Source organism: Ostrea edulis, chromosome 2 (genome assembly GCF_947568905.1).
Source record: "Ostrea edulis chromosome 2, xbOstEdul1.1, whole genome shotgun sequence".
In the NCBI taxonomy this organism is placed as follows: domain Eukaryota; kingdom Metazoa; phylum Mollusca; class Bivalvia; order Ostreida; family Ostreidae; genus Ostrea; species Ostrea edulis.
The window spans coordinates 77,955,962-77,969,041 of NC_079165.1; the positions used below are offsets into that span (position 1 = coordinate 77,955,962).

The 13,080-nt window shown below is 35.0% G+C and overlaps 1 protein-coding gene across 2 annotated transcripts in view; it reads right to left on the minus strand.

Annotated features, from left to right (window-relative positions):
- Nucleotides 1–13,080, minus strand: part of LOC125678836 (outer dynein arm-docking complex subunit 3-like) — a 25,922-nt gene continuing 12,842 nt past the window's right edge. Inside the window, exons 2-13 of one of the 2 annotated variants that reach the window (XM_048917549.2) lie at nucleotides 10,680–10,767; nucleotides 8,844–8,965; nucleotides 8,326–8,403; nucleotides 6,761–6,940; nucleotides 6,257–6,361; nucleotides 5,839–6,087; nucleotides 4,788–4,931; nucleotides 4,424–4,584; nucleotides 3,470–3,626; nucleotides 2,615–2,770; nucleotides 1,751–1,835; nucleotides 1–957 (exon numbers count right to left, since the gene is read on the minus strand). In XM_048917549.2, the coding sequence (XP_048773506.1) occupies nucleotides 830–957; nucleotides 1,751–1,835; nucleotides 2,615–2,770; nucleotides 3,470–3,626; nucleotides 4,424–4,584; nucleotides 4,788–4,931; nucleotides 5,839–6,087; nucleotides 6,257–6,361; nucleotides 6,761–6,940; nucleotides 8,326–8,403; nucleotides 8,844–8,965; nucleotides 10,680–10,758 (1,644 nt within the window). In that variant the 5' untranslated portion in view covers nucleotides 10,759–10,767 and the 3' untranslated portion in view covers nucleotides 1–829. Of the gene's footprint in view, nucleotides 958–1,750; nucleotides 1,836–2,614; nucleotides 2,771–3,469; nucleotides 3,627–4,423; nucleotides 4,585–4,787; nucleotides 4,932–5,838; nucleotides 6,088–6,256; nucleotides 6,362–6,760; nucleotides 6,941–8,325; nucleotides 8,404–8,843; nucleotides 8,966–10,679; nucleotides 10,900–13,080 lie in introns of those variants that run through there. The other variant, XM_056154804.1, reaches the window with a different exon arrangement.

Below are 13,080 nucleotides of genomic sequence, written 5' to 3' on the forward strand. Positions count from 1 at the left end.
TAAGATGAGCAATTTCTTTAATTTCAATTCAATTACGTACATCAAAAACAGAACAGGAAAATATTATCATAAACATCTGAAATAAATATAGATATTAACATAAGTAAAAAATTACAACATGATCAAATGATTAGACTTGATCCTTGTACATGTATTACACAGTACAGATAGGCAGATATAATCACATTTATACTCTCTGACGTGTATTTCCAATGCATCAAAGGACCAAAAAGCATATACGTCCAATAAATAGTCGAGCACTGAGAATTTACACACTGGTTTGCATTCCAAAAATGTTAATAATAAATTGACTTTCTGTAACTTGTATTGAATAGTCATTCTCGATGTTCTTGTCTGTGTGTGAGGTTAATTATTATGTGCATCTGTCAGGTCGTCATGTCTGCATGTGAAGTCATGTCTTTGTGTGATGTCATCATGTCTGTGTGTGAGGTCATCATGTCTGTGTGTGATGTCATCATGCCTATCAGGTCATGTCTGTGTGTGAGATCATGTCTGTGTGTGATGTCATCATGTGTGTGAGGTCATCCTGTCTGTGAGGTCATCATGTCTGTGTGTGAGGTCATTGTGTCTGTGTAAAGTCATCTTGTCTGTGTGATGTCATTATGTCTGCATGAGGTCATCATGTCGGTGTGTGATGTCATCGTCTGTGTGTGAGGTAATTATGTCTGTGTGTGATGTCATCGTCCGTGCATGAGGTCATTATGTCGGTGTGTGATGTCATCGTCTGTGTGTGAGGTCTTATGTATGTGTGTGATGTCATCATGTCTGTGTGTGAGGTTATATGTGCGAGGCCATTGTGTCTTCTTCACTATTTGGTCTTCTTCTTTTTCTTGGTGGTGCGTCGTTTAGTTTTAGAGTCCACAATGAATTGTGATTGTTTCTTTATGGCATTTCTATTGGGAACATCAGTGTCATCATCACCACTGTCCTCATCATCTGAAAAATCATCGAATTAATCATTAGTGTGAAAAATCCTCAAATCAATCCTCAGTGTCTATACAGTCTGCAACAAACCTGTCGTCTGAAAATCCTCGAACTAATCATCCATGTCTAAAGAGACTATCACAATCTTGTAGAATGAATAATATGGTTTTGATAGATAGATTTAAATAATTCTAGATATAATTGTGAATCACACATGTAACAAAATTTAGTGTACTTTTCAATGGTGTGAGGCATGCAGGAAAAATAATTTTGTTTTCTCCATTCCAGTCATGCAGTGGTAATATACAGTACGATACAATTCAACTAGCATCAAGTAAACATACATGTGTAACTGAAGTCAGAAAATGTTATTGAACATTAAGGTAATGTTTAGTACATAAATGTATATTGCATGTACGTACATGTATGTATGGGGTATATATTATAATTATATAGATATACAGTAATTTTAGTGGTATTCCTGTAACATTTAACTTCAGCTTCCTCATTTTTTTTTAAAAAAATGAAAACATCTGTATGAATCTAAACGTGTATTCATGCACGATGTAGATTCGGTGTTGTAGTGCAGAGTTTTATGTCAGTGGATAACTGTGCTTTGTGATGCCAAGTTTACACCCATGTCTGTGAATTCTGACAAAGTATTGCATATCACTTACGAACTCCGTACAAAGTGAAAGCATATTCTTACAGAAAGAAAACCACTTCTGTTAGTCAATCAAAATACAGAGTCGTATCGTTAATTTGTTACAAATCGATCGTCTGTGGATCGTGTGAGCGTTCTTACCATCATAGACCATGTCCCTCTCTTTGGTTGGCAGATTGATGCGAGTATTGTACTGTGGTAGTTTACCCTCTATACTAGCGTGGAACTGAAACGATAAAAACAATTCCTAGAACTGACGCACTAGCCTTATATATAGTACAAAATGTAATGGATCTTCCTTGCAAAAAACGATAATTTCACAGATTTTATTCTAATCATGCTAATTATTATGAACTCAAGAAGGTTTTTTTTTTATTGACAAATATTTATCTGTGTCTGTAGCTTTCCTGCTGTTCTACATGTATGTCAGTTAAAAGTCCTGTAAGTGCCCCCACAGAAGGCTCTGTATATTGCCCCATGATTTAATCTGATATCTTGTCTACAGTCAGGTTTCAGTTATCTGGAGGCTAACATTCTGAAACCTTCTGTTTCCAGAAAAAAATTATAGGGTATCAGTTAATTTCTCTATTAATAGATGTGATTTATCATTTATCTGAACAACCTTGCCTGGAACTAAAATGAACAGAATCAAGATATTTGACTGCACTGCCCCATATTCTGTACTGAACTTGTGTGTAAAGTGCCCCACAATCTAGACAAGGGCCTTTATAATGCCCCACATTCTATACTAACTTGTCTATAGAGTATCCTACAATTTGATCTGCAGGGAGCCCCACATAAACCCCACATAGAGCCCCACATAGACCTACACTCAATATTTCCTTCATTCTAATCTGAGAAATCTGTAAAGTGCCCCACAATATGTTAAGGGTTCATAAGGTGTCTCACAACCTATACAAACTTTGTAGAATGCCCCACAATTTATCCTGATCTTATCTGTAGATTGTCCCACAATTCTTCACTGCGAGTCTATAAATAGCTCACCTCCTCTTCTTCCATCTGTTTCATCGTATCCTGGAGGTCTTTGCCATCCAGCTCCTCCAGTAGTTTCAGTAATTTCTCCTCACATGTAGACAGTTGATCTAACACATACTCGTCAGAGGTTGGAGCTATCTGTGCTGTGGGGACGTGTCCTTTACTCTACATTATAATTATCATTGGTTACGATTCAAATCCATTTTCAATTTATCTAATCAATACACAACAGCTATCATTAAACATCTTTCATTTTCATTATTCTGATTATGAGATAAAAATTGTGGCCGTAAGTTGATCTACTAGCTGTTACAGCTTTAAGATAATCTATTTATAACTAGCAGGTGTGCTGTGATACGTTTATGACTAAAACACCTTTTAGGTGATTTGTTTTTTCTTTCAAGAGGGTATACTTTTACATTATAGCTTTTGGGGTAACAAATAATTTTCAGCTCTGAAGTGGTCAATATATATCACTTACAGCTTTGAGGTGATGAATTCATCACTTACAGCTTTGAGGTGATGTATTCATGACTTACAGCTTTGAGGTGAAGTATTTTGGACCTACAACTTTGAGGTGATGTATTTATGAATTACAGCTTTGTGTTGATGTATTTATGACTTAAAGCTTTGAGGTGATGTATTAAATTTTATGACTTACAGCTTTGAGGTGATGTATTGCGGACTTACAGATTTGAGGTGACGTCTTTCAGATTTACAGCTTTGAGGTGGTGTATTTATAACTTACAGCTTTTAGGTGATGAATTTATGACTTACAGCTTTGAGGTGATGTATTTATGACTTACAGCTTTGAGGTGATGTATTTATGACTTACAGCTTTGAGGTGATGTATTTTGGACTTACAGCTTTGAGGTGATGGAGTTTATCAGCCAGATGCTCCACTCCTGCCTTTACAGACACCATGATGTTACTGTTGCGGTTCAGATTGTCCTCGGCGTTCGACCGTCTGTCATCCTCCTTCTGTAAGTGGTTCTGGAATTCCTCCAGCATCCTCTCCCCACTAAACACAAATAACAGTGTCAGTCACTGATATAGTCAGACACAAATAACAGTGTCAATCACTGGTATAGTCAGCAATAATTAACAGTGTCAATCACTGATATATTCAATCAGACACAATTAACAGTGTCAGTCACTAATGGATTTCATCAGCAACAATTTTGCCTACAATGGATAAGTTTGATGTAGTTTAAAACTTTTATAAAATCAAAAACTGCAAATTATTGCAATTTCTAGTATTTGAAGAATTGGTTTGTGTGATTTCAAGAGTAAACATTTTCCAAACTTTCTCTCAGAATAACTTCAAAGTTGATCTATAAAGTGCTGCGAAGGAAACATGTGCTGACTAGACTTACACATATTTTCTGTTATCAAGATTTGTTGCAAACCCCACCTTTGAAAATTTAAATTACTCTTCCTATACGATATAAACCTCAGTAGCTTCATTATGGTTTATAAAGAATAAACTGTCCCAAGTTATGTTGTATATAATGTATACATGTAGGTAAACAAATTTTCATTCCTTAATTAACAAATAAACGTACAGAAACTATAGAAAAAACAGTAATATCAAGCATTTCACCCCCCCCCCCCCCCGACATATATAAAAATAATGAATTATGCCTACTACAAAGAGGAAAAGGTTCACTATAACCCTGTTCTACTGTAGGGTATCCCTTGTGCTTCTCTATATCCATGTCTTACTATAGTTATTAATTAAAGGGAGTTCAATACACTGTCCACCTTTAATAGATATGGGTAATGCTAGCCATGCAGCGCTTGCTTATCAGGACGAACCTTGAGAGCTTGGAGTCGCCTGTGTACTTCATCTCCTCGAAATCTGTCTGAAGTTTTTCCTTCTCCTCCTTTAGACGTGTGATCTGTTTCTCGTTCTCCTTTTGAAGTGCCTCCAAATGTTTAGTGGTGTCCTCCTGTCCCTCGAATCGCCTGACCACTTCCTGCGAAACGACAGAACACCGCGATCATCAAAACGTGTAACAATGGTTGATATAAACAGCACATATAAGAAACTAATGAAAGCTAAAGTACTGTAAAAACTTTTGAAATTTCTTACATTGTTTTTGCATGGTTTCAATTGTTACCAAAAGGTGCTACTGGTACATATATCTAGAAAGTTTATGTTAACAGTTTAATTTGTTACCATGGTGTCGGACACGCCCGTGGCCTCCTTGATACGCTTGAATGCCTCCTCGTATGTGGTAATTTTCTGTTGCTGTTCTTCTCCCTGCAGAGCCTGTTTCTCCTGTGGTGAGAGTTCGTCCTGCTGAATGGAGCCACGCTGAGCCTGTAATAACGACATGACGGTGATGTACACAACATGGTCCTCAATCTATTTCTCAATATCAAAGTTGGTATGTGCATGTTTATCAAAAATTCTATACTTGATCTATATATTTTGAGAACTCGTACAATATACTCATGGAAACAATGTGATCAAACTACATTTGTACTTTTTCAGAAGTCATTGATATATATCAGTGGCCCTTTTCACAAAAAAATCTTACGATTAAGATGAAAATTTTAAAACATTGACTATTCTTCACTCATATATTTCTGAATGAGAAAAAGTGAGCATATACATAGTTGATGGTGCATGGCATTCTTATTCGGGGGCATAGTTGCTCTCATTTGAGTATAAGGCAGATACAAAATTTTTGTCTTAGTCAAAATGTTTATTGTGAAAATTGTCACAGGACTGGTGTGTTTATTTGCACTTCTGCTCGCCATCTCTTTTTATTATACATATCTTAATATTTCTATACTTTCATACAAATTCTAACAATCTGATATCAAAGATATACTGGACACAATTACATACATGCAGTTGCATGGTCTCCTCGATCTACTCTTGCCTTTTCTCTCCCCCCCCCCCCCACCCCCTCATACTAAAGATCTGCACTAACATGCAACTCTGCTCTCAATCTTCTTCTTTTTTTATACTATACATAGCTTGGATGCATGTTAACATACTATGATCAATTTCTGATATCAGAGATGTACCAGGCACAATTACACACAGTTTGGCCTCCTTGATATCTATTCTCATCTAAAAAAATTTTATTTGTATCTCTCCCTCCCCCCAGTCCACTCCCACATACTTTAGTTCTGGGTTAACATAAAATCCTGTGTTAACATACAATTTTGTGTTGACATATAGTTTTATGTTAACATCCAATTTTGTGTTAACATACAATTCTGCGTTCAATCCTCTCGTGCTGCATCTTCTTTTCCTCGGCTTCCTTCTTCATCTTCTGCAGCTCTACCTCTCGCTGTTTACGTTCAGTGTACACCACTTTCTCGTGCTTCGCTAGCTCCTGCTGGGCAGCCTCCTTGGAAATGTGTGCGTCGTCATGCATGGCTCGCAGCTCTTTCAGTTCAGCTTTTGTGTTTCTGATCTCAGCTTCCATACAATCCAACACACTAGGGAAATTTCCAGCCTCCTACAGTCAGAAAATCAAGTTATTTTCACCGAAATGTTTCATGTTTACGATAAAAATTATTTGTAGGAAGATAATAAAATGTTTTCAAGAAGTGTAGAGAATCGAATCCTCTTTGGATGTACAGAATGTAATATTCTAGTCTAAATTTCAGTAATTAAGTTAAACATACCACTTCTAGCTTCCTTTTGATGTCTTCATAAATTCTCTTTAAATGGGTTGCTTCATCAATCTTCAGTTTTGTTTTATCGTAGCTATTCTCAAGATAGCGCATTGACTGTATAAACAAAAATCAACCTTTAGATATTAAAAATTTACCTGCTTATGATTATAAGATACATGTATCAAGATACTACAGCTAGTTAGGAAATATTTTTGTAGACTAAATAATTTAAGATTGGCAATGTTGATTTAAAAAATTTGAGAAAAATTAAACTTTCAAAAGCAGTTTGATAATCATGCAGTGTATATAAATGAGACAGAAAATATCCTCAAGATCTCTCAAATTCCCTAAGATTTGCACTTTTTGCACCACATGATATCATTCAAAAATAAAAACCTTGAGGATAAAACAAACAAATTATACAAAATAAATGACATCATATGACTTCATAAGAACGGAAAGTAATTCTGATTTAGATGAAATTTGTCTGTACATATAAAGCTGATCCCTGACCTGAGCATCTTTGGACTCGCCCTTGTCTGTGGCTACGGCCTCCGAACTGTCGTCGACCATTTGTTGGTACTCGGTCTGTAATTTCTCCAACCTCTTCTGTTTTTGAGCTGACTGGTGTTTCATTGAATTCAGTCGCTTCATTGTGTCGCACACCTTGTGGTCCATGACAGTAATGGCTTGCTGTAAATTGTAGTAGGTTACAGTGACTGAGTAATGAGTAGCAATCATTTACAGGGTAAAAGTGAAGATAACGAACAGTGATCAATCTTATAAATCCCATAAGAATACAAAATTAAGAGAAGGGCAAACATGGACGACTGGACACACCAGAGGTGAGATCAGGTGTCTAGGAGGAGTAATCATCCCCTATTGTTATCTAATTGTTCAAAAGGCTATCAATATTCATTTTCAATAATGTGGATAATTTATTGATTAAAAAGATGTATATACACACATTAAAATCTTATTTTCATTATTTTGTTCCTAACTGCTCAAATATTACAAATGTCACTGTGATTCATACTTTGGCCTCTGTGCATTTAAGATATATTGTAATGTTTTATCAAATATAAGACAGATATATATATATAACCTTGTATTTTGCAATGAGTTTTCTGTCAATCATCTTTTACGTGAAAGCAGTATATAAAAATATTAATTTGACCCATTAACTTCAAAATGTAAAAGTAAGTGATATTTATGATTCATAAAATAATCATCTCACCAATCAGTACAATTAAACGTACCACTTAAAATATCATTGAAATATAAACAAGCCAATAACAAATTGTAATGGTGTTTATGAATATCTGTAAACTAAAATAAACCATGCATCTATCATGAAATTAGTTCGACCTAACTGTGAGAACATTAAATTGTTCAGTTAGTGATATAGTTAAGTCCATTCTTGACCACTAAATACTACATGACCATCCACAATCTCAGTTCCCTGCATGTTTTATATCAAGCATGTACTCCTCTTTGGCCAGTTTTTTTAAATTCTTGGTTTATGGATTTTTTTCCTTCAAAAATTAAAGTCGATCAGGAGAAAAAAAAAGTAGAAATTTGCATTTTTTTTTCAATTCCCCAGAAATTAAGATCAGCAGATCCGTAAACCAAGAAATAAAAAAAAAACTGTGGCCTTTTCAGTGTTATATTTTTTATATTATCTTAAGCAACAGCTATACATTATCTCTATCAACTGTTTTAAAATATGTCTCTATCAACAGTAAGACATGTATCTCTATCAACAGCTAGACATGTGTCTCTATCAACAGCTAGACATGTGTCTCTATCAACAGTAAGACATGTATCTCTATCAACAGCTAGAAATGTATCTCTATCAACAGTAAGACATGTATCTCTATCAACAGTAAGACATGTATCTCTATCAACAGTAAGACATGTATCTCTATCAACAGCTAGACATATGTCTCTATCAACAGCTAGACATGTGTCTCTATCAACAGCTAGACATGTGTCTCTATCAACAGTTAGACGTGTATCTCTATCAACAGCTAGACATGTGTCTCTATCGATCAACAGCTAGACACGCGACTTCTTACCCTGCCCGACTTGTTCTTCATGGAGGCACGTTCGACTGGTCGGTCCTGGAATGCTTTGTTGATGACATGTTGATCTTGCTAATAACAGATTTAAAAAAAAAGATTATATGATATCAAAATATACAATGTTTTTCTTAAATAAAGATTTGAAATTATTTTTACAGAGCTACATTATATGTGTGTTTAATTGCTTGCAATTGCTCTTTTCTTTTTCAGCAGTTGAGATTCATAAAAAATCCTGTGAATCACATACTTTCCATTTGTGGCAACTAAATTTAACTAGATCCATATTTTTGCCAAAATTAGTGAGGTATACATCGATTATCAATTCGAAAATAAACTTCTCATCAATGATTTGGTACGTAATATAGAGAGAAATTTACATGTTTACAAAAATTTATAAATTAAACCATGCAAATGGCAGAAATAAAGCTGATTAAGATAATGATAAGGGATTTACGATAGTTTTCTGTGAATATAAATCAGCATAGGACGAGCTAATGTAGACAACTACACACCGAGAGCGAGTCGCTCAGCTTCTTCCTGACTTCTTTGTTTTCCTTTCTCAGTTTCAGGATTGTCTCTCTGTTCTTTTTCATCGCAAACTGTGATGTCTCGTAATAGGCTTTACGATCACCCTCTACAAATAGAACAGTTAATTAGTATTGTAACGTATAATCATAACAGGCTTTACGATCACCCTCAACAAACAGAACAGTTAATTAGTATAGTACCATATAAATTAATCATAATAGGCTTTACAATCACCTTCTACAAACAGAACAGTTAGTACTATATATAATGATGATTATAATGAGGAAGTGACTATTTTATTTTCATATTTATCTGACACAACATCTAAATAAATCTAATAATTTAAGGAAACTTATAAATTTGACATGCCGCATGAAATTTCAACAAAACTTTCTGATTCATAACTTTAAATTCCATGCATTTTTGAGCTCTCTCTTCATGCAGAGTTCTTTTTCAAAATTGTAAACTAGTTTCTGTTTGATACAAAAAATTATTGTGTATTTGTGTGTAGATACAGTATGTGCTCCCCTGCTAATATTGCCTGAAAATCTTAAAGAACAAATTTCCTCTCATATTAATACCCCTGTTATAATGCCAACCCTGCATAATGCCATATGCCACTGATTTTCACAAACAAATGGTCAAATTTTATAGGGTTTACCCTCAATAATATTGCCAATTACTTAACACCCATTGGTAATCACGCCTGTACTTTGATAGCAGTGCAGTGGAGAGTGACAGTCAGGACAAGGTATTCAGGTGGTCAGGTTAATTACTGATAATTGCTGAATTAAACTCAAGATAATCTAAATGTTTCTACAGAATGGAGTCCAAATAACTTGATGGTATTGGATTTCTTTTGACTGCTCAGTGCATTGTCCGTATGCCACGTACCCCCGCTTTATTGCTCAAATTCGTCTTGAACAAAAGATGGCAATATATCGAGGGAGCACTGTATATAGATGTAAATACATAGAGTTCAAGTCAAATGTTGGAGATAGGGTGTCATCAACAGCATTAAGTGTTTGGTCTATTTAATTATAATGTTTTGCAGTATACTTAAGTAAACATCTATAGGTATACAAAATGGCATTTTACAACAAAATTACAATGTCTCAATTAGCAAACATATGGAATCAAAATTACAAGAGGCAAGGAACTCACCACACTAACTGCATGGTAGAAGAAATATTCATGTTTTCAATTTGGTGTGTCCACTCTGTATGACTAAACGGTATCCCCCATGGCCCATACATGTCAACAGTTAAGATTGAGGGTAAGAGCCAGAGAAAATGGATTATTTTTGCTGCCATTAGGAAACAGTCCATGATCTGCTTTGCTCAATAATTCATATCGTTTATCTGACTCCCTTTCAGATGGGGCTTGTTGTTTCTAGATACACCAAGAGAATCAACTTAATTCCACTTCGTTGCATTAAATTATAGTGTATATATTTAAGCTGCTATATAGCAAAGATAAATTATGTTTGAGGAAGTGAGTTATGGGGATTGCAAGCCCTCTCTGGTTGTTTTGCATCTTACAAAAAGATATTCTGTGACATTATTTAGGAATCTACAACCACCCCACCCCCCACCCCTACTTCCTTTTGACAAGAAAGGTACCATTCTGAGTCATAACACATCCACCGTGATTACTTTGAAAAATTCTAGCAAATGTGACTCCTAATATTTGCACATTTATTTGTTTAATCGTTAATGTACATACACATATATGTATTCAGCTATAAAATCATATCTTGGTTTCAACCGCTCGATGGTTGAAAGAACATTGTCTGAACTTGAAATCTGCATTCGACTTACCCAGGAGGGCGATCTTTGACTTGAGCTCATCAATCTGCTCATTGACGGGTCGCTGAAGCAACCCTGCACCGGATGGCATCTTGTCAGCCTGCAGAACAACAAGTCGTTAATATGATAGTCGAGTGATGTTTGTGCGTATCCAAGGTGCCCCGCTAATCACGCATGCGCAAAACTAAGAACGGTAACTACCATTTCCGGTTGATAGAATATTTCACAGGCTCGGTGATATTTTTGTATTACTTGTTCCCGAATAACAAATTGAAGTGTTGCATTATTTGTGTCCGAATAATAAATTATATGAATAAAATCAACCACCAAAATCCGCTAAATTTTCGTCGTTTTAGATTTAGGCCCAAATCATATCACAGTGTACACCTTTTTTTTTACAAGGACGAAAAATATAAATAATACAAACTTTAATATCTGACAACCGAGCCCCTGTGGACCCTATAGCTATATTTAACACAGCACATTTTTGCCTTTACAATTACATATGAGAGAGAGAGAGAGAGAGAGAGAGAGAGAGAGAGAGAGAGAGAGCAATAAATTAGGCCTATGGGAGGAAAACTATAAATAAAAATCTCCAACAGATTTGGTAACTTTAGAAGAAGAAAAAAATCCTCTTCAAAAATAATATTCAAAATTCCTCAATTAATTTGAATAAGTTATAGAACATAGAACGTGCATATTTTATTTTCCAATCAAGGGGCAGCATGAAAATACATACAAATAATGTACATATACCGGTATATATATACAATGTAACGTTAACATTCATGAGCCTATATGGCCCGAACAACGCGTTTTATATTCTTTATATTTGCTTGAGGTATATGCCATGATTTAAAAGGTGAAGATAAGGTTCTGTAAATATAGGCCTACTATGAAATGAATGTGTTTCGTTGTTGTGATTTATGATAAATGTATGTGTGTATGCTTACCGCACTAGGACACAGGTGCTTGGGTTCAGGACCCCCCCCCTATCCCTCCGAATAAGCTACATGAGTTGATTTAATTTTTTTTTCCATATTTTTTTTGTTGTTGAAAATATTTCTAATACATGTCAACAACGTCGTGCATACCCCTAAAGTCCAAAATAATTCAAAATAAGCCCTTTTAGAAAAATACCCTCACTGGTTATTATAACAGAACACTCCACCTACCCCCAATCCCGGTTATATATTACACCCCCCCCCCCCAGGGCTTCGCCTTGGATCTCCTGCCTCATAAAGTGCCCCCCCCCCCCCCCCCCCCCCGTAACCGCAAATTCCTGGATACGAGTATATATATTTGACATGTTCCTGTGATATCAAACTGTCGGTAAGCAATTTAAACATAACATTATATATATACATGTATAATGTATATATATATATATATATATATATATATATATATATATATATATATAAAAACATGTATATATAAAAGCACGAAAACCCAACAACACCCTACTTTCTTAAAGTGTCGGATCTGAGAAGATACAAGGCCAGTAAAGAAATTTAGAAAAGCATTGAAAAGGCCACGACACTTGGTTATTTAAAACTCAAATTTTCGACGCAACCCGGGTCTTTATCAAGAGACATATAAACAAATAACACACACCACGAAAAACGACAAGTATCAATTTTTGTTACCAATGTAGTTTATTGATACTTGTCGTTTTTCGTGGGGTGTGTTATTTGTTTATATGTCTCTCGATAAAGACGCAGGTTGCGTCGAAAATTTGAGTTTTAAATAACCAAGTGTCGTGCTTATATATATATATATATATATATATATATATATATATATATATAATTAGCACTTTACTTTTAGTGCGCAATTCATGTTAAAATTCACATAACCGTCTAGCATGAACTGCATTGACAGGGTTGCATAGTACTTAACGATGGTTTTCATTTGATATAGATGTATACTTTTATAGATAAATTTGGGGGATCAGACATATCGAATTATTTTGTCATTGTTTATTTTTTTTCTCCATTTCAGTGAGATTTTCAGTGGATTGTTTGTAAGTCTGATCCCCTTGTTAGTAGTTTGTTATCTAGTTCGTCATTAACGATTCAAACATAAATTATCTTAATTTTTACCCTCAGACTGGTGTTCATAAACTTAATATACATGTATAACGAACAATGATCATTCTCATAAATTTTATTTAAAAAATACAAAATTTAGATAAACTTGGACAAACACGGATCCTTGGGCATATCAGTGCAGAACTGTAGCTCTCTAAAAAAATATATTGGGACACAAATAAGAGATCTCTGATCTGTCCGAATATTTTTTTCAGAGAGCTACAGTTTTGCAGCTAAGGTGGAATCAGGTAACACCCACTTATTTGTCAGTAACCTGCCTCAGTTAAAAAATTTATGCGCAGAAATGGAAAATACAGTAT